We start from the raw sequence: 20,453 nt of genomic DNA, 5'->3' as shown, positions 1-20,453 counted from the left end.
GCTGCTCCATGAATTGAGCTGGGGAGTCATGTGAACATGGGACAGTGATAAGGACTGGATAGAGTCTTATCCCTCATTCATCCACCTTTACCACCCTTTCCTATTTATATTCCATGCTAATAGGGTCACCAATGGGCGTAGGGACTCAGATCCATTTAAAATATTTAATTTTGTAAGGGAATTTCTGGGAATACTGCTCTAGAAATGGATTTTCTTTACATCTGGACTTTAGAGTTTAGGAAAGAATCCTATCTTCTTTTTCAAAAAGAGACTGAAAGCACAAGGTATAAGGATGGGGAGTTAGACTTATCAGAGGACAGGACAGGTGGGGAGGAGTTGCTGAGACCTAATATGAGGCCCATTTGTTATTTCAGCTTCTTTGAGGATGAAGGTTTAAAGAGAGAACAAGAGAATTCACAGAGAGGGTAACTTCCAATCAAGCAATGGTGAGAACCAGAGGTCCCAGGTGAAAAAGTGGGTGTTCTAACAGTTGGGCTGAGCCCAGTAATGGGACATCTCAATTGATGCTTGTAAGGTTAGACAGGTGGGCAGGCAGTGGCATCAAGAAGGTCCACCAATGGGGTCCTTAGCTGGTAGACTAATGTTTAGGGGCAGAGCGTTTGGCCCTGAGACTGGAAAGATCTAGGCAGGATTTTAGTTCTTCTGTAATTAATTGGAGCTTTGGCAGCTTATTGGTGTGGGTTCCTAAAATGGAGAACAAAACAAAATTCTCATCCTATAAACAGGAAATTTATTATTTCCTATGAAAACTGGGTCTTTGGAGCTTGAGGGCAAGGACCTCATTATCAGAATAGAGAAGTAGACAGGGGGTTGCACTGCACCAGAAGAACTTGGGAGCTGGGAAGTAAGTACTACGATCCCACGTCAGGGATCATCAAACTGGGAGAATGATTCTAGTGGAGAGATCATGGGTCAAGACGTGAGGGAAGGCAAAGTCACGTAAAATGAGGCTGGGGTAGAGAATGTTGAGAGAAGTCAAAGGTATGCTGTCACTTTAGGGGTTTTTTCACAACAGATAACGGTCATACATTCTTGAACCTAAAGACCAGAGCTGAGTAATTCTATTGGTTGTTTAAATCTGGCAAAAGAATAACTAAATAATTTGAACTCTAAGACATGTGGCCTACTACTAATCTCTGACAAAAACTGTAAACAGAGAAGGGAGTTGCTATAAACATAGCTAGCTGATTCTTTTGGTGCATATTTTTAGTTAAGTAAACTGATGGTCTTTGGTCACGTCCTTACATTTTATTTTGCAGTCCTCGCAGGTGCTGGAGTTGGTGTCTAGAGGGATGCACTCCAACTAAAGGTTATTGAAGAAGTTGGGCTTTTAGCCTCATAAAGACCTGGGAAGACAGTTCAGAGAAGGAAAACTGGGAAGTATGAAGAGGGCTTTGCATTTTATTTTCCAGATAATAGTCCTTGGATACAAATCCTTTTATTTTTATTTGTCAGCACTGAGAGTTTGCTTTAGTTTGGTGGTACAAATAATTCAAAGGTTGCTGTTAGCAATCCTTGGATCCTAAAAATACCTATATGTTTTTGGCATATAGAAATCAGAGCTTTTTAAGACTGGAAGGGATTTTAAGATCATCAAAATTAAATTGCTTCATTTTACAATTGAAAACACTGAGGCCTGTAAAAGTTATGTGACTTGCTTAATGCTGGACATGAATGGTTGGGCCAGGACTAGAAATGATGAAATGGATTTCTAGTCCGCTACTATTTCCATTACCATGCCTATGCTATCTCAGATGACAACCCAAGCTTTTAAAACAACAACAACTTTATTTATTTATTTATTAACAACAACTTTAATCTGAATTTATTCTGATTTTCAAAGCAATTTATTATTTCCTATGACAATTTATAATGGGCATTTCAGTGATGCTGCTACTAGTTTGTCATGCCCTTCTGTACAAGCTCAAAATGTATCCATCAAGTTTCCTATTTTAATCTTTGATTGGTAATGATGAGTTCTGTTTATTTTTAAATACATTTTAAAATGTATTTGCTGAGTTCTGTTGAAATGAGATTTTTTTAAATATTCAATTGTCATGGTGGAAAAAAGATCCCTTGGATTTTTATCTTTTAGGGCAAGCATTTGACTAATCAACTTGAAAACTCTATTAAATATTTTTTCCTTTACCCAAGAGGCAGACAAGGAAAGGGAATTCTGGTCTTTTTTCATCTTGGTCAAATTCTTGTGCTGATTTCTCTGTGATTTCTGCTATGCATTGTGAACTATGACCATATATGAAAATAATCTGTTTTAGGTCATGGCTGTGGGCAAAGATTAATTGGTGAAAAATGGGCCTGTTTGTGGGATTTACCACACAGTAAGGTTTCAGATCTCCCTGGAAAAATGTGGAATTAGCTCTTTGAGAAATGAAGTTCTGTCATGAGGTTGAAGGGAGAGTTTTGGTGGAGGGAAACACAGTTCACTCTCTAAGGCGTTATGATTGGTTAGATTCCAGAGCAGTCCCTTCGGTACAGCAAAGTTCTTCCCGCTTTCAAGTCAGCGTTTCCCACACGTAGCTAGTTTCACCAGTAATTCACAGATAGCATCTTACTTGGCTTCTTTCATGGCCAACTGATCCAAACTGGGCAATGGTCTTGGAGAGAACTCCTAATCCGCCCATTCCCCATCTCTAGAACATGTAGTTACAGTGAAAAAGCCTTCCATGGGGAAAGAACTTTTCGACAGCAGATTTTCTATGCTCCTTGAGACGGATGCAGATGTCACCCAGTGCGTATGTTTGACAAGGACGCAGGGAGGATGGAACGGTAGTTCCTTCCCTATAAAGATGGTTCTTGAGGAAGACAATCTCGGTAGTATCTACTAGGATGCTCCCAGACAGCGCTCCACGTGCATGCTCCTCCCTAAAAGCCATTGCAAGGGCCTGCTGCGTGGCCCAAGAATCCACGTTGCTGTTGAGGTCAGACCTAGCCACAGTGATCAAGGTTTCTTCCCCATGACCTTGGTGGTGGCTGGCCCTTTACCAGGTCACAGCTCGGCTCGGACAGTCCAAGGGTCCACCCTAAACTGGGATAAGGGTAGAGGCACGACCCGCCGCCTCCCCCCCCTCAACTCGGTTTCTCTACTAGACACTCCCCTTGGGAACCGTAAACATCCTCTTTCCCTACGCCCCGGTGGTGAGCCTGCCTGGGGTCCGTGACTTACCCCCAAAGGGAACCTGCGCGCCTGGGGTCCCAGGATGGCGGGCTTGCCCCCTTCCACCCGAAAAGGACTCCTCCCGTCTCTCCCAGCCCGGGCGGGTCTTCGGGCGGCCGCGGCCGCGCTCTCCCCAGTCTGGGGACACTTAGTCGGCTGGGGTCCCCAGCTCACTTCCCGGAGGGCGGGCGGCCGGCAGTGCGAACTGCGGAGCGGGTGGCGGCGGGACTGGCCGGGGCGCGGGCGCGCGCGGGCGGCTGGCGGCGGGCGGGGCGCGCGCCCGGCCCGGACAGCCGCGGGGGAGGAGCGCCCGCCAGCCGATCGCGCGCCCAACGGACTAGGCTAAAGCCGTGAGGTAACTGTTGCAGCCCGCGGGAGCTGAGAGGCAACACTGAGGCTCCAGTCCCGAGAAGTGCCCGAGGGAAAAGGAGGGGGTCCTGCCGCAGCGGTCCCAGGCAGAAGCCCCTTCCGCCCCTCTCCTCAGCCAGCATGTCGCGGACCCCGCCGCTCCTCCGCCCGCGCGGCGGGGACCCTGGGCCACGGCGGTGGGCGCAGCCCTGACGCGCTGCCGAGCCGGGGGGCTCCTCGAGCGCGGGGGCCAGGCGGGAAGGAGCGCGAGCTGCAGCTGCGGTCCGAGCGGGGCGTGCCGAGCCCCTGCGGCCACCCCGCGTCCCGGCCATGAGGAGGGACGAGCGAGACGCCAAAGCCATGCGGTACCCGCAGCCGCCGGACGGGGCCGGCTCGCCCCTCGAGAGTCTGAGGAACGGCTACGTGAAGGGCTGCGTGAGCCCCCTGCGGCAGGACCCCCCGCGCGGCTTCTTCTTCCACCTCTGCCGCTTCTGCAACGTGGAGCTGTTGCTGCCGCCGCCGCCGGCCTCCCCCCAGCAGCCGCGGCGCGGCTCTCCCTTCTCCCGGGCGCGCCTCTCGCTGGGCGCCCTGGCCGCCTTTGTCCTCGCCCTGCTGCTCGGCTCGGGGCCCGAGAGCTGGGCTGTCGGGGCCGCCCGGCTGCGGACCCTGCTGAGCGTCTGCTCGCACAGCCTCAGCCCCCTCTTCAGCATCGCCTGTGCCTTCTTCTTCCTCACCTGCTTCCTGACCCGGACCAAGCGGGACCCCGGGCCGGGCCGGAGCGGTGGCGGCTCCTGGTGGCTGCTGGCGCTGCCCGCCTGCTGTTACCTGGGGGACTTCTTGGTGGGGCAGTGGGGGTCTTGGTCTTGGGGGGACGGAGACGCCGGGGCCCGGGCCCCGCACACGACCCCGGCGGTGGCCGGCAGGCTGTTCTTGGTGCTGAGCTGCGTGGGATTGCTGACGCTCGCGCAGCCGGGGAGGCTCCGGCACAGCATCCTGGTGCTGCTCTTCTCCGGCTTCGTCTGGTGGGTGTCCTTCACCAGCCTCGGGGCACTGCCTCCAGCCCTCCGGCCGCTGCTTTCCTGCCTGGTGGGGGGCGTCGGCTGCCTGCTGGCCCTGGGGCTGGATCACTTCTTCCAAATCAGGGAAGCTCCCCATCATCCTCGGTTGTCCAGTACCGCGGAGGAAAAAGTGCCTGTGATCAGACCCCGGAGGAGGTCCAGCTGCGTGTCGTTCGGAGAAACTTCAGCCAGTTCCTATGGCAGTTGCAGAATGTTCAGGAGACCTTCATTGCCTTGCATTTCGAGAGAACAGGTATGTTACCAGAAAGCAAAGTTTGGTAAGGAAGGGAGGGAGATTTTATCGCTTCAGTTCCCGAGTTGAATTAGCGTGTTTGAAAGCATGTTTACTTTCATGGTGAAAAAAAGACAATTTTTATTCTGAAAAGAATTCCTAAAATACAGGAAGCTTTAAAAAAAATGCATAAGTACCATTTATCTTTGAATAGAAATGAAATAGCAGACTAAGCATGTCTCACTTTTTAAAGAGTTTGTTAATGTAGTAGATGAGTTCTCAGAAGAATGAAGTGAATTATTTGAAGTATAATAGATTGACTACTCCTACTTTGGCATAGTCTGATGTGTAGCTTTTTGGTGACATTTATCTGTTGCTGTTATAATGGTGATGTCTCCCCAAAGATAGCGTACAGCCATTAGAATGAGTGGAGAAAAAATATATATATATGCATTCTAATCAGTGTGGTTTCATTATTCTTGATAATTGAGAGGACAAATCTGAGATCTCATAATAAAAAGAGAAAACAGTGGTGAGTTTTGGAAGAGACTTGTTAATTTAGATAAAAAGACTGTTGGAGATAATTATAAGAGATTTCTCCCCCACCCTCCACCCCAAATTTCAGCAGTGTAGGCTAATATAATCTTTTACAGACTAACTCATGGTCCTGTGTGTTTGTTGCATAATTAGGAGAATGTTGTAACAGTTTAACCTTTAAACTTAGTAATGTTTGGAACTATGCCAAAAGCATTGGTACAATTTCTTTTCCTGTAGGTTTATGTGCTTTTGCGTTTTAAAAAATGGAAATCATCATTAGGGAAAGAGTGTCTATTTTTGTATAGCCTAGGGAAATCTTACATGTTCTACATCACTAAGAAACTCATCAAGTATAGCTGCTGTTCACAGAGCATTTACTAAGTGCAAAATCCTTATATTGTCTTAAACCCTCACAAGGACTCTGTATGGTAGGTGACATTAACCTCAAGTTAGAGATGAGCAAATTGAGGCTTATAGAGATTATCCAACTTCACACATTTAGTAAGTGGCAGTGCTGGGATCTGAACCTAGATTTTTCAGTTTTCAATGATGTCTTCTAAGCAACTAAAAGGATGAGTGTAGAGGTTTTCCTTAAGTAGGAGAGTAAGAGTCTATACTATTGGTTTTCAATCTTTTCGATTAGTGATATGCTTTACACCAGCGACCCAATATATTTGAAACAGAAGTTTCTTATTACTACATCTGATGCTCTTTGCTCTTCAATATAATCTACAAGCTATTACACTATCCGTAGTGCTCAAAGAGACAACACCTTGCTCTCTGAAAAGTGTTTTCAGAGGCTGCTTTGTGGTCTGTAGTTATTTGGCCAAATGCTTGAAAAAAATTGTTCAAAAAATATCATGGCTTTTGTTTTCTCAGTTTACTGCCAGTGATAATAGACAATGCTCAGAATAATGTGTATCAAGAGAAAAATTGTCAGGAGAAGATTCACTGTAGAGCAGAGTCATATCAGCTATTTTCATAGACTGGAACAGCGTTTGACATTTGACTATTTGCAAATATATTGTATTTTTTAACACCAGGAAAGTGTTTTAGCACAGTTTCATCACATTTGTAAACAATTTTCCTGAGCTTAGCAGCGTTACAGTTTAACGTAACTTAATTGCAATATGTTGGCCTAGTGAATTATGGGTGTTATCTTATAAATTGAAAACTCCTGATCTACTTGATCCTGGTCTGGTTCTCTTTCCATCACAGCAACCTTTTTTCAGCCGTTAACTAGGTGCGGCATTGTTATGCTAGGTAGCTTTATTAGTTGTATTAGAGGAAAATATTGTGCTTTTAAAAAGGGCATATTTTATTAGTGCAGAAAACCCTTATTCACATTCCACTATGAATAGGAACATTTTCTTGGTGGAGGGGGTCTTAAATATATGCTGATAGTTCAAGGGTTTATACATGGTTAATGTTCAGTGTCATAACATAATACTCTTTCGGCAATACTAGAAACTACTAGATATTTTTAGCTTGGCAGAGGCTGTAATAAAAATTTTTACTTATGCTTTTTCCTGAAGTTTAACAGTGGATCTGTGGTTTTGTTTGGAGGTATGTTATGTGAAAGAAATTAAGTGGAAACCAATACTTTTATGGAAGTAAAAGATCAAGAGATTTTCTAATTTTCAAAGTGCTAAACTTTGTATGTGATAATTGTAAAGTCACTCTCTTGTTTCAGAAAGTGAAGGGAGACAAACGGTTTTGGGTAGAAGCTGATATAGGGGAAAGTCTCCTGGATTCATAGAGGTTCAAGGGTAAAGTCTTAGCCCTGCCGTCATATTGGAAAAGTTGGTGAGCCTTTCCGAGTCTGAGTATCCTGTCAAATCAGGGGATCCAGTAGGTGAATTCTATACCACCTTCCAATTCTAGAATTCATTTCTTTTAGTTAGTTTACACTTTTTGTAAGGTATAAATAAATGTATGACTAAAACTTCAAAAGTTAATAGATCTTGAAGTTTTACTTAAATGTTTAATGTTGATATTGCTAGCCTATATTTTCCAAGGTGTGATAATTGGAAAGTATGAACAAATATTCTGTATTATTTGAAGAGAAAGAACTTTTAACACGTATATGTGGACTTTCATTTGTGGGTTGATAAAATTATTACGCTTTCATTTCCTTAAGAATTTAAACGTTTTTATTAACATCTTTGAAAAACAATTGAAAACTCATATTAATATAAATGTTTTTAATTGTGTGAGAGTAGATTCAAAGTAATTTTTAACATTTGGGATGTTATGTTAGATACTGTATTGAAAAATAGTGGCATATGTTTGTAAAACGTATGGTTTTTCATAATTAGGTTTAAAGTTTAGTTACTGCTGACTGTGTTCTACCTTGGTGGGTTAATGGAAAGAAGCACTAAGTTTGTAGTATATTTGTGAAGAATCAGCTGAGACTAATAGGAAGTAAAAAAAATTGTTTACATCTACATGAGATGCCTTGGCCTGAATTTAACAAGCTACATTTCTATGTCATTTTAATTATACATTCTACAATGCAAATTTCGGCTGTCAACCAGATCATTTCATGTGTGATAGGCTAGGTAAATATAAGGTTTTGAAAGGCATAAGTCTGTGTGTGAGATATTTTTCTATACCTAAAATGCTGAGTGCTTTCTAAATGGTTAGGTAAATATTTAAAAATTCTGTGGCCTTAAAGCCCATAAATATTATTTAAAGTGTTAATTTTGTTTAATAAAGGATACGCATGTAGTATGAAGCCTTTTTAAAAAGATTTTAAAGTTTAAGTGATTATTTATTCCCCTAAGGAATCTGCAAGTCATAACCCACCATGAATTTTTTAAAGAATACTGTGGAATTTGTGAAATTTAATGAGTGAGTGTTTTATTCTAATTTCATGTTAATATTTTGTAGTGAAACATCAGCCTACGTAATATTTTTATGCTCTATTTTGTAAATATTGTATGTACCCTTGCCATCAGAGTTATCTTCCAAAAACACAGATTTGATCAAATCACTCGCTCTGTTTTAAAAATCTCTTACGGCTTTTCATTGTCCACAAAATAAAGTTCATGCCCTTGACCCTTGCTTGCAAAGTCTTACCCTGCTCTTGGCCTTGTTTTGTTGTTTTTGAAAGCCGTTAGCAGTTATGGAACACCTCCCCACATCCATCCACCGCTCTAGCTATTTGAGGACTGCTTATTGTTACTGACGTGTAGACTTTTTTCTTTTGATTTTACCATTCACACTGTTTGAAATCTCCTTTAAGAAACATATAAGATTAAGAAGTGTTTAGACACTACAGTGATGCTCAGACTAATGTATAAGCTGAGAACAAAACTCCATCCTAGTAGAGTTGGCCGGGTTTAAAAATAAAAGTTGACAAATCATGTCAAGCAGTGATGTGGTGATGTGTGATAGAATATTTTCATTATACCACATGAAATAGTAACATCTCCATAGTTTGTTTTCCCACAGTGAGTGGAAGGTAAATAGGGCCAACCATAAGTAAAACTTTGACTTTAGTATAGTTTAGTGATGTTTGTTTTCATTGTCCTCTGATTTTTAAATCCTCCTCAGTGGCAGGCGCTTCTCTGATTCTCTTTCCTTCTTCCCTTTCAGTTACCAAGTCAGCCTGTTTCCCTAGCGCATTCTCCTGCCTTCTTATACCCCACCCAAAGCAGGAAGAATCTATACTTGCTGAAAAAGTTTATTTCAACATAAATATGTTTGTATAGATATAGAAGAAATAGAAGAGATTTGGAGTTTATCTAATTGAAATCTGCTCGTTTTATAGAAAGGAAAAAAATTCAATTCCAGAGAGAGAAGAATATTGTCTCTAGGTTATGCCACGAGGTTTGGGGATACAGGGACTAGAACCTAGGTCTTGACTCCTAGTTCAGCTGTACTTTCCATTAAGAGCATATGCACCTGCAGTCATAGTTTTCCAAGGCTGTTCTTAATTTGCCAGATATCTCTAATTATGTGATAAACAATGCCCCTGAGTAAAAGCAGTTGAGGGTGGTGGTGGAAGAGAGGGGAGTGAGAGGTAGGAGGTACTCTTGAAATCACATAGTTCATGATGACCTTGAAGATAAACTTGGTACCTGATATCATTATTTCAGGGTGACTTGTCAGGATGCAGCTGGTCTGAAACTCAGGTGCCTTAAGAGGCCAGCCACACAGCCTATTTATGTTATACGTTGGGGAAGGAGGGGGGTAAGGAAGAATGGAAGTGAACTGTTGCCTACTTTGCCTAAGGGCTTTCAGTTTAAATAAAACAAACTGAACAACCTTGTTAGCCAAGCAAAACTTTAGAAGAGCTGGGTTCTGTCCGTGGGTAGTTCCTGACAGTTTATAACTGTATATAATTGTGTATAAACAATTATAGTTTATAATAATTATAATTATTATATTTGTTTAATTATATATTTAAATACATAATATTTTTATTATATTTTATTATTAAGTTTATTATAATTATAATAGTTTATAATTGTTCACCTTATTATTTACAAACTGATTCAGGTTTATTTAAGAGATTGTTAGAAACCTGTTCTTAGAACTTGGGGAAGAGGAGGGTGTTTCCCACTTTTTCTTTTACAACCTAGAACTTTTTCTCCAGTATTGATTGACCTGGAAGGTTATCTTATCTTTATAGATTATTCCCTCCTCCATCAGATAGAGTACATTGTTTGACTGCTTCCTTACATTTCGTACAACTTGCTTTCAGTATATTTTAAATTTATTTAGTTGGCATTTAAATTTGTTAATGAGAAATGCCATACATAAGACTGTACATATGTATATTTTTATGTGGTTTAAGGAAGAAAATAAAACAAAAAAAGAAAAATGTCAAGTACTTACCACTCATTTCCTTTGTATAACCTCTTTTGCATCCCCTTCTCTCTGCCCCAGAGACAACACATCTATCTTGATTTTTTTTTTTGCTGTTCATTCCCTTGCTTATCGTTATAACTCCCCTGAACATATTACTAAGTAATCTAAATAATATGTTGTCAGTATTGTCTGCTTTTGAACTTTAAGTAAATAGAATCATGCTATATGAATTCTTCTGTAACTTTTCTTTTTTCTTGGCATTTGAGATTCATTCATGTTGATGTGGATAGATGTGGTTCACCTTTTTCAGTGCTGTATAGTGTTTCATTGTATGAACATAATAAAATTTATCCATTCCACTGTTCATGGACCTGTGGGTGGTTTTCAGTTGTTTGCTATTAAGCACAATGCTGCTATGAAATTTTTTGTAAATGTCTCCTAGGGGCATGCACACATCTAGAAGTAGAATTGCTGAGCTGCAAGGTATGCTCATATTCAACTTTACTATGTATGATAGGCAGAATAATGGTACCGTAAAGATGTCCATGTTCTAATTCCTGGAATTTGTGGGTATGTTACCCTGCCTGGCAAAAGAGACTTTGCAGGTGGGATTAAGTTAAGGACCTTGAGATGGGGAGATTATCCAGGTATCTAGGATTATCTAAGTAGACCCAGTGTCATAGGGTCTTTAAAAAGTGGAAGAGGGAGACAGAAGAGATCAGAGAAGGAGAAGTGACAATGGAAGTAGGATTAGAGTAATATAATGTAAGAAAGACTCACTCAGTCCACCTTTGGCTTTCACAGTGGGAGAAGGCCAGGAGCCAATGAAAGCAGGCAGCCTCTAGAAGCTGGAAAAGACAAGGAAATGCATTTTTCCTTATAGTCCTCGAAAGTAACAAAGCCCTTCCAATACCTTGATTTTAGCTCAGTGAGACCTTTGTCAGACTTTGGACCCACAGAACTGTAAGATGTTAAATGTGTGTTCTTTTATGTGACTGAGTTTGTAGTAATTTGTTACAGGAATGTATTAGTTTGCAGTAACTGCTATAACAGTTGACATGGGTTGCTGTGACAAAGTACTACAAATTGGGTGGCTTAAACAGCAGAAATTTATTGTCTCACAGTTCTGGAGTCTACAAGTCCGGATCAGACTGTCCCCAGGGTTGGTTCCTTCTGAGGACGCTGAGGGGGAATCTGTTCATGCCTGTCTCCTAGCTTCTGGTGGTTTACTGGCAACCTTTGGCATTTTTTGGCTTTTAGATGTGTCACCCCATCTCTGCCTTCATCTTCACATGGCACTCTCTCCATGTCTCTTCATATAGTCTTCTCTCTGTGCCTGTCTCTGTGTCTCAATTTACCCTTTTTATAAATACCCCAGTCATATTGGACTAGTGCCCACCCTAATCATCTCATTTTAATCTAATTACCTCTGTAAAGACCTAATTTCCAAATGAAGTCACATTCTAAGGTGTTGAGGGTTAGGACTTCAATATATCTTTTTTTGAGGGACACACTTTAACCCATACAAATAGCAGTAGAAGACTGAGACACTCTGGGAAGTTGAGTTGTTTTCCAGAATGGTTGCACAATGTATATTCTGCTAGCAGTGAATAAGAATGCCCTTGAACCAATGATTCCTATTTAATAACTTTAATTTTTGTTAGTCCAGTGAGTGTGAAATGTATTTCTTTGTGATTTTAATTTGCATTTTTCTAATTACTAATAAGGCTGAATATTGTTTATGGATTGCATTTCTTATTCAGGGATTACCTGTTCATGTCTTTTGCCCTTTTAAAAATTCAGTAGTTTGGGGACTTCCCTGGCGGTCCAGTGGTTAATACTTCCAATGCAGGGGGTGCAGGCTCCATCCCTGGTCGGGGAACTAAGATCCCACGTAACTCATGGCCAAAAAACCAAAGACATAAAACAGAAGCAATATTGTAACAAATTCAATAAAGACTTTAAAAATGGTCCACATCAAAAAAAAAAAATTAAAAATTCAATGGTTTGTTTTTTCTTCGTTCATGAGTTCTTTATATATTTTGGACATTAATCCTTTATTGGTTATTTGGGTTGCAAATATCTTCTTCCAGTTTTAGTGGTGTCTTTTGATAACTGAGATTCTTAATTTTAATATTATCAAATTTACCAATCTTTTCCTTTAATGGTGTGAGACTTTCCATGTCTTGTTTATAAAACTCTTCTCTATTGGAAGTCATAAAATAAACTCTTATATTATCTTTTCAGAGTTTTAAAGTTTTGCCTTTCAAATGGTTTTTATCCACCTAGAATTGATTTCCATGTATAATGTGATACAGAGATCGAATCTCATTTTTTACCCGTATGTATATCCAGTTATGTCAGCACAATTCACTGAAAAGTTTATTCTCCGTTTATCAGCAATGCTGCCTCTGTCAAATGTGAAATTTCAGGGTATGTGTGTGAGTCTGTATCTGGCTTCTCTGTCATGGTTCACTGATAAGTTTATGTGCCCTGTGTTAATGCTACACCATTGTAATTATAATAGCTTTATAATGAGACAATATATAGTAAGTCTCGTCATCTTACTGTTTTTCTTCAAGAGTTTGTCAGTTGTTTTTGGACCTTTGCTCTTTAATATAAATTTTAGAATAAGTTTGTCAGGTTCTACAGAAATTCATATTGGGATTTTGATTGCCATTGCATTAAATCTTTTGAACATTTAGAGGAGAATTTGATTTTGATTGAAAATTTTAAGTTGCATTTTTCTACAAATTTATTTAGTATAACTTTTCAAATTTATTTTCTTTGTAATATCTTTTTATTATCTGTAATATCTTTTTTATTATCTATTTATTTAATTTGTTCAGCATCTGCATTTTTGTCTTCTTTTTCATTCCTACCATCATTTGTATCATTTTTCTTTGTTTCTTAATCAACCTGGCTAGAAGTTTGTTTTTTGGGTTTTTCTGGTCACGCCATGTGGCATTCGGGATCTTAGTTCCCTGATCAGGGATGGAACCAGCGCCCCCTGCATTGGAAACGTGGAGTCTTAACCACTGGACCACCAGGGAAGTCCCAGTTTATTTGTTTTTTAATCTCTTCAAAAAACCAGCTTTTTGGATTGGTACTTGTTTTCTTTTTTTTATATGTTAATTTTTATTGGAGTATAGTTGAATTACAATGTTGTGTTAGTTTCTGCTGTACAGCAAAGTGAATCAGTTATACATATACATATGTCCACTCTTTTTTAGATTCTCTTCCTATATAGGTCATTGCAGAGTGTTGAGTAGAGTTCCCTGTGCTATACAGTAGGTTCTTATCAGTTATCTATTTTATATATAGTAGTGTGTATATACCAATCCCAATTTTCCAATTTATCTGCGCTTCCCCCTTGGTAACCATAACTTGGTACTTATTTCCTATTTTATTTATATCAGCTCTTTTATTATTTCTTTTTTTCTTTTATTTTCTTGTTCCTTTTTTTTTTCTTTTTTTGGCCATGCTGCACGGCTTGTGGGAATCTTAGTTCTTAGTTCCCTGACCAAGGATTGAACCCTGGCCCTCGGCAATGAGAGCCCAGAGTCCTAACTACTGGACAGTCAGGGAGTTCCCTCTTGTTCCTTTTCTTAACTTTGTAATTGAGATGCTAAGCCCATTAACTTTGAGCTTTTCCAGCATATGCGTTTAAGATTATACATTTCTCTCTGAATGTTGCTTTAGTTGAATGTCACAAGTTTGGATGTATAGTATGGTTATTATGCAGTCTGAAGAATTTTCTAATTTTCATTTTGATTTCCCTTTTGATTGACAGTTGTTTAGAAAAAAAAATTCTAATCATATGCAGGTTTTCCAGTTATTGTTGTTGATTTCTGACTTAAGTGCCTTTGGGCAAAGAATGTGGCCTAATATATGATCAGTTTTCATAAGTGTTCTGTTTGCTTGAAGAAATACATCAGTTTGTTAGCTGTCTGGTAGATAAAAGGTGTAAAATGTCCTTTTCATACCTTCTGCGTCCTTGTTGACTTTTTATCTTATTGACCCGTCAGTAACTGGACAGAGTATTAAAAAATCTCACTTTCCTGGTGTTTTCTTCAACCCCCCCCCCCCCACAGTTTGTGGATAAGTGTATGGAGAATAGAACTTTACAAATTGGATGGAATTACTTATCAGAGGGACAGAAAAAGAATGCATGAGAGAGAGCACATGTCATATGTTTAAAGAGTCAGTGTAAGAAAGTAATGAAAATTTGATCAGCATTAATATATATTTACAAATTGCCTTTTATATGTGCCTGCCCCTAGAGAGATACTAAGACGACAGTCACAGGATCTGTATTGCAAGGAGATCACACTCTAATTGAGATTAAAAAAATGTAAATAAATAATTACAATTCAGTGTGGTAAGTGATATAGCAGAGGTATATATAAGGTACATGGGAGCTTTAGAGAAGGAACAGCTAACTCTCTCCAGGAGTAGAGTCAGAAAGCCTTCAGAAAGTATATAACAATTGAGCTTTAATCTTCAAAAAAAGTTTCTTATTGATATAAAATGTATAAAAAATGAATTTAAAAATTTTACTTCTGTGACCTTAGAAAGAATTTTTCAAAGTTATTCCAACATAATCTCCACCTTACTGTAAATATGTTTGGAATAAGAATACTTCTTATCAACTGAGAGACTATAAAGTCACAGAAAATGTACTGAGTCCAATCAGGCAAACTGTTTACCTTCAGTCCCCAGTCAATACTAACAACCAAAAAAGATGCTTAAATTTTCTATCAGAAATGTCAGTATCAGTGGTAAAAATAATATAAGCAATAAAGAAATGTAACCCAGGATTAGAAAAAAGGGATTATTATAAGATATATGTACCAAGTGCTCACTATGTGCTAGTCTCAACAACTCTGTGAAATAAGTATTGAAATCCTGTTGTGCAGCTGGAAACTAAGGTAGAAAGGTGAATTGACTAGCCCCACATCACTCAGCTAGCACACAGAAAATACCATAATATGCTAAATGCCATTTTCAGTGTATAACAAGCCCCTAAGAACTCTCCCAATTGAAACAACTAAACTACAGGTTTAAGCATTTTAGAATGTATCTTTTGAAAGGAATCACTGAGTAAGAAAAATTTCAGATCCCCAAAAAAAGAAGTGAAAGCAGTGTGGGGGAGAAAAAAAATGTTCCCTTCTTCCCTTCTAGGGTCTTTGTTTGGGCTATTAATTAAATTGATTTAAGACAAATTAACAGGGGAAAAACAAATTTAATTTTGTATATGGGAGCCCCATAAAAAAGTGAGACTCCAAGAAGTAACCAAAGCAGGAATCTTTTATAACTTTAAGACAAAGAAATAATAAATTTGTGAAGAGTTGACGAGACAAAGGAGTCTGGGCTTGGGGTAGTGAATTGGCGAAGAAGTAACAAGGTTTGTTAGAGCCAAGTATTCTTGGCCCTAAATTCCCTATCTCTGGTGATAAGGATGGCTTCCACCCTCCTGGTACTGGGATGGGTACCTTTCACATGGGAGATTTATCTCCTGCTTTTGGGGAGGGGGGGAACAAAGGAGGGTCAGAGTGTTCTTCACCACTGTTTCTCAAGTAAACTTTAATTCAAAATAAGCTATATGCCAAGTGACATATTTTGGGGTAGCACATTCTGCTCCCTTTCAGTAGGAATCCCAAGAGGTAAGCAGACATTAAAACCAGCTTTCATTTGAAGGTTTCTGACCATCCTTAGAGACCATGAACATTTGCTTCTGTTAGATATGGCTAGACTCAAGAGATAAAACCTAGGGTCTGTCCAGAGTCAGAAATCTAATAGAAAAACTACATAAAGCAGAGACCCCAAAGTGCTACTCTTCCAGTGTAAGGGTAAGTGAGAAATAAATATGACCAAGGAGATGGGATGCGGGTCTTGTATAACCACAAGAGGGCCCTCATAGGGTTTTTGTTTGTTTGTTTGTTTGTTTTAAATTGTAGTAAAATATAAATAATATAAAATTGACCATTTTGGCCATTTTTAACTGTACAGTTTAGTGGCATTAAGTACATTCATATTGTTGTGCAACCATCACCACCATCTAACTCTAGAACTTTTTTTTTATCTTCCCAAACTAAAACTCCATACCCATTAAACAGTAACTCTCTCCATTCCCCCTCCTCCCAGCACCTGGTAACTGCCATTCTACATTCTGTTTCTATGAATTTGACTACTTTAGATACTTCATACAAGTGGAATCATTTGTATTTATCTTTTGTGACTGACTTGTTTCACTTAGCAGAATCATCTTTGGAATTCTAATAGGAATTACATTGAATCCATAGATTGCCTTGAGTAGTATTTACATCTTAGCAATAGTAAGTCTTACAATTCATTAACATGGCAGGTCTTTCTATTTATTTGTGTTTTAATTTCTTTCAACAGTGTTTTGTAGTTTTCAGTGTACACGTCTTTCACCTCTTCGGTTAAGTTTATTCCTAAGTATTCTTTTTGATGCTATTGTAAATGGGATTGTTTCTTAGTTTTGTTTTTTAATATTTCATTGTTAGTGTTTGAAAATGCAACTGATTTATATGTGTTGTTTTTGTATCCTGCAGCTTACCTGAATTTGTCTATTCTAATATTTTTTTCGTGTGGAATCTTTAGGTCCTCATTTAGTTAAATTTTTTAAAAAATAAGACTTAATTTTTTAGAGCAGTTTAAAGTTCATAGCAAAATTGAGAGGAAGGTACAGATTCTCCATATACACTTTGCCCCCAACATGGCCATAGCCTCTTCCATTATCAGCATCACCCGCCCCCCCCGCCCCCGACTGTTACATTTGTTAAGACTGATGAACCTACGTCATAATCACCCAAAGTCCATAGTTTACGTTATGTTTCACTCTTGATCTTGCGCATTTTATGGGTTTAGATAAATGTATAATGACGTGTATCCATCATTATGGAAAATAAATACAAAGTATTCACTGCCCTAAAAATCCTTTGTGCTCTGCATATTCATCCCTTACCTCATCCCCACCCTTGGCAACCACTGATCTTTTTACTTTCTCCATACTTTTGCCTTTTCCAGAATGTCATATAATTGGAATCATAGAGTACTCATTTAGTTTTTTATCTAAATTAATGCTACATATGTGGACTTAGAAACCTCAAGTGAAAATGTAAAGTGGTCCCAGGTGACTGATAGAGGTAAATTCAAATTCTCTAAGGCCTCAAATGATTCCCACAGATAAAATTCCAAGGATACTGAGCAGTGCATAGTCAAAAATCCACAGAACTTGCGCAGAAACAAGGCACTATGAATGAGAAGCTGCAGAAAAAAGTACACAGCAAAAGACACCCACAAAGACTTCAGAGCTTAGAGCTATTATTTATCAGATATAAAAAAATGTTTAATATGCTTAAAAAAACAAAATAGAAGCTTGGGAAAATGGTTGGGGAACAGAGAATTAAAAGAATAATCATGCAGATTTGAAAAATAGAACTTCTAAAGATGAAAAAATAGCCACAGATTTAAAACCTGATGCACATATTAAATAGCAGTTGAGAGACAGAATCTGTGAACCAGAATGTAGATCCAAAGAAATTGTCCGTAATGTTTTGCAGAGAGAAAAAGATGGAAGTTAAGAAAGAGGGATCGAAAAAGTTGGAGAATAAAGAAAAAAGTTTAACATGAATTTAACTGAAGTTCCAAAAGGAAATAATAAAAGGGAAAACAGGCAATATTTGAGGAGATAATGGTTGTAAAATAGAACTTTACAGAACTGATGAAAAATACCAACTGATATCCAGAAAGCCCACTGAATCCCAAGCAGACTAAAGAAAAAGAAATCCACCCTTAGATTCCATCATTGCAAAATTCAGAACACAAACACACACACACACACACACACACACACACACAGACACAGACACACACACAGACACACACACGAGAAGTTCTAAAAGAAGCCAGAGAGAAAAAAGAAGTTACCTACCAAAAAAATGAACGGCAGTTACACTGAAAGGTGACTTAGGAAGAATGGAAGCCAGAAAACAGTTGACTGTCATTTGTCATGTGCTGAGGGAAAATAACTGTCAAAGTAGAAACCAATGTCCAGCAAAACTTTCTAGAAAGAGAACATACTAAGACCATTTCAGACCAGCAAAAACTGAGAGTTTTTTTTACCAGCAAAAGTATGCATACTTTAGGCAGAAGGAAGAACTTAAATCAAGAAGGAATGATAGTAAATATATAGGTAAAATTAAGTAGCCTACATGTTCTGAAACATTACTAGCAGTGCCTAATTTGTGAGGGGAGAACAAGCTAGAACTAAAACTAGAAAAAAATAGCATTTACCTTGGAAGGAAAAATTAGAATAGTGAGATGATGTGAGAATCTTCTGTCTATAGTGAGAATACTAGGAGTGGAGAGACAGAGAGGTATAAATATTTTCATATGAAGAGAGGTCTGAAGATATTTCAGGTCTGGGTGTCTGAAAGGTTAGTGGTATTGTTAGCCAACATAGGCAGTATGGGGAAAGGACCTGGTTTGGGAGAAATGACAAAGAGCTTGGTTTTATTGATTAATGCATGTTTTCTCATGTGTATACTTGCTATCTCTAAATGGGATGTAACCTCCCTGGCAACAATGATCAAACATTTCTATTTTGTATTTCTCATAGTATATTTTGGAGTTGACAGTGGTTATCTAATATTGTATTTACTCTTGATAGTTCCATGCTGACCTTGAGAAAAGGAAAGAACTCTAGGTGGAGATGGGTCTCAATTCCCTACTGTCTTTGGTATTCTCGTTAACAGTAAGCTGTGTTGCACAATGATGAAGCCAGACTGCTTCAGAGTTTCAATGGCATCTCCGCCACTTACAGGATATTAGGCAAGTTGTTTAACTTCTCTGTACCTCAGCTTCCCCGGGTGTAAACTGGGGGTAAAATAGCATCTGTCTCACTGATGTGAGGATTAAATGAGTTAATAACCTGTAAAGTTCTTGAAACAGTGTCTGGCACCTGGTAAGGTTGCCATGCAATATTGGTGCTGTTATTATAGTTAAAATTTTCATTCTTGAATTGCTTGGTACTTCATGCCAAATTACTCTAAAATTAATGGTGGGCTTCCCTGGTGGCACAGTGGTTAAGAATCCTGCTGCCAATGCAGGGGACATGGGTTTGAGCCCTGGTCCAGGAAGATCCTACATGCTGCGGAGCAACTAAGCCCATGCGCCACAACTACTGAGCCTGCGCTCTAGAGCCCACGAGCCACAACTACTGAAGCCCGTGCGCCTAGAGCCCGTGCACCAAAACAAAGAGAAGCCCGCGCACTGCAACTAAGAGTAAGTAGCCCCCACTCGCTGCAACTAGAGAAAGACCGCAAGCAGCAGTGAAGACCCAACGCAGCCAAAATTAAATAAACAAATTTATCAAAAAACCCCACAACAACCCTTTAAAAAAAAATCAATGGTAAGGTTAATTGAAATTTAGATCTTTCAAGCAATCCCTTTTTATTGTCCTGAAACTCCTTTTGCAACCTGTATTGAGTAAAAAGCCTGTGCATAAGGGATAATATGGGGAAAATTCTTCCAGCGGATTGTTCAGTATTAGGACAACAAAGAAAAGATGCAAGTGATGAGTTTAAAAGAGATTAAGGGGACTTCCCTGGTGGTCCAGTGGTTAAGACTTTGCCTTCCAATGCAGGGGTGCTGGTTCGATTCCTGGTCGGGGAGCTAAGATCCCACATGCCTCGTGGCCAAAAAAAAAAAAAAACCCCAAACATAAAAAACAGAAACAATATTGTAACAAATTCAATAAAGACTTTAAAAATGGTCCACATCAAAAACAAAAACCTGTTGTATAAAAAAAAAAAATAAAATTAAATTTAAAAAAAAGAATAAAGGAAAAGCAACAGAAATGATTTAAAAAAAAAGCAACTTCAAATGTGATTAAAAGGGGTAATTGGGGCTTCTTATCTTTTGAAGTTTCAGAGTTAAAGGTTAAGAACCTTTGGTCCAGCAGACGAAGAATTTGTCAATTACTGCAACCATAACTTTCTGTCCCTTAAACTTTTGTTCCAGTTTGTCACTTTGGGGTTGGAGGTACACTGGAACTTCAAACAAATGCTCTCACTCATAATTCTTGCTTCATAGTTCACTGTCTGCTAAGCATGTTGACAGTTATGCAGCCCCACCCCAGGGCTGATAAGAGGGAAACAAGGGATGAGGGAACAGAAGGAAGAGAAACGGTGTCTAAAAAAGTGACTCCTCCAACCCTCCAGCCATTATGAGGCAC

General features: G+C 39.3%; 1 protein-coding gene across 2 annotated transcripts in view; it reads left to right on the top strand.

Annotated features, from left to right (window-relative positions):
• The first annotated feature begins 3,755 nt into the window (after positions 1-3,755).
• The window catches only part of PDE3B (phosphodiesterase 3B), a 178,338-nt gene continuing 161,640 nt past the window's right edge, over positions 3,756-20,453 (top strand). For both annotated transcript variants that reach the window (XM_027115300.1, XM_027115299.1), the window contains exon 1: positions 3,756-4,855. In XM_027115300.1, coding sequence (XP_026971101.1) covers positions 3,875-4,855 — 981 coding nt within the window. In that variant the 5' untranslated portion in view covers positions 3,756-3,874. The remainder of the gene's footprint in view (positions 4,856-20,453) is intronic.

The sequence above is a fragment of the Aethalodelphis obliquidens genome, unplaced genomic scaffold, assembly GCF_003676395.1.
Source record: "Aethalodelphis obliquidens isolate GAN/ISIS:26980383/991018 unplaced genomic scaffold, ASM367639v1 scaffold14, whole genome shotgun sequence".
NCBI classification, from domain to species: Eukaryota; Metazoa; Chordata; class Mammalia; order Artiodactyla; family Delphinidae; genus Aethalodelphis; species Aethalodelphis obliquidens.
The sequence above is the reverse complement of the archived record's forward strand: the minus strand, read 5'-3'. Positions and strand labels throughout refer to the sequence as shown.